This window comes from Verticillium alfalfae, genomic scaffold (assembly GCF_000150825.1).
Source record: "Verticillium alfalfae VaMs.102 supercont1.8 genomic scaffold, whole genome shotgun sequence".
Lineage (NCBI taxonomy): Eukaryota > Fungi > Ascomycota > Sordariomycetes > Glomerellales > Plectosphaerellaceae > Verticillium > Verticillium alfalfae.
In genome coordinates, this window is record NW_003315031.1 from 1,656,529 (window position 1) to 1,657,857 (window position 1,329).

The window sequence follows — 1,329 nt, forward strand, 5'->3', positions numbered from 1 at the left end:
TTCAACACAATGACGTACAAGGCGTAGTATTGCGACGAGTTGCAGAGCGCTCGGGCCTGTGGGAACTCGACCCACAGGTTATCGACGCGGCTCTCCGTGCTGGGTTGCGAGGAAGGGTTTGAACCTTCGGCTGTGTTGACCTCGTCGTTGTACTTCAAACGCAGCGTGTTGTACTTGTCGTATCGCAGCATGGCCGAAGTCTTCTGCACAGCGCGCTTGAAGCCGAATGGGTCGGTCTGGAAATCAAACATGACCTCCATCGGCACCCATGGCGGCCAGGAAGTCGATACTGGTGTGCCGTACTGGCTGCCAGCATACATGGATACGAGGTGGGTCGAGAACCACTTCTGGTGGGTGACGAAGAACTGTGTGCTGTCCATGGAGACCAGAATACGCCGTTGCACTAGGCCGCTGACCGCGTCAGACAGCCTTTCCTTGTCCATGATTTCGACAACCTTGAGTTCCATGCCCTTGGCCGTCAGCAGCACAACATTCTTCTTGTTCTTGTCACTCTGCAGCTGAATTTGAGGCGCAATGACCCGGACATGGTAGTTGCTCTGGGCCCGGAAGTCTTCAGAGATGCCTCCCGTCAAATCTTCCATGGCAACATTTGTGCTCGTGTCGGTGGCGTCGGCCTGATCAGCATTCACAAACTTGCGTCCGTCTTGGAGAATACGCTTGATACGCTCCTCGATGTCTTCTTGCGTCTCGCGATCCATGAAGCTAGGATCTGTCGAGTTGTCATCCGTGGCAGCCTTGCCGTTGGTAGTCTTGGTGCCGAATTTGGCCTTGTACTGCTCCTCAACAATGTCGATGATGAACTTGACGGCCGGGCGCGAGAGATAGTAGATGAAGCCTCGTCGCTGGCTCACCTGGTGCGTGTAGCGGAGAACAATGTTCCGCAGTAAATTGTTCCACTTGAAGTGCAGGTTGTGAATGACGAAGCGGTTTTGTGCGTCGCTCTCGAACTCAGCCCCTGACGGGATCTTCATGGACTCGCGGTCAACCTCAATCGATGCTTCAGAAGCGGCATCGCCTTTGAACTTGGGCATCTTGCCATGCGTTGGGGACTTGCTGGGCAGTTGTTGCACCATGTTTTCGAGCAATGCCTTCTTGACCCTAAGCACGCTACTGTGCCTTCGGAGTGCCTCAGAATCCGCCGCGTAAATAGCTCTGGTGCCATCATCGAGCACCATCTTCAGCTCGGCTTCACCGAGAGTGCGTCCATGGCCCTCAATTTGCACTTCCAACTGATCGAGGCGTCCCTGGATGAGATGCGCCTGCACACGCCGCGGTCATCGTCGCGACTCATCGATGCAGAAGTGGGCG

The 1,329-nt window shown here is 55.2% G+C and overlaps 1 protein-coding gene across 1 annotated transcript in view; it reads right to left on the reverse strand.

The window, feature by feature from the left end:
* Positions 1-154: 154 nt before the first annotated feature.
* Positions 155-1,329, reverse strand: part of VDBG_06935 (FMP27) — a gene marked incomplete at both ends in the record, with an annotated part of 6,754 nt that continues 5,579 nt past the window's right edge. Inside the window, 2 exons of the mRNA XM_003003327.1 lie at positions 155-203; positions 304-1,196. Of these exons, the coding sequence (XP_003003373.1) occupies positions 155-203; positions 304-1,196 (942 nt within the window). The remainder of the gene's footprint in view (positions 204-303; positions 1,197-1,329) is intronic.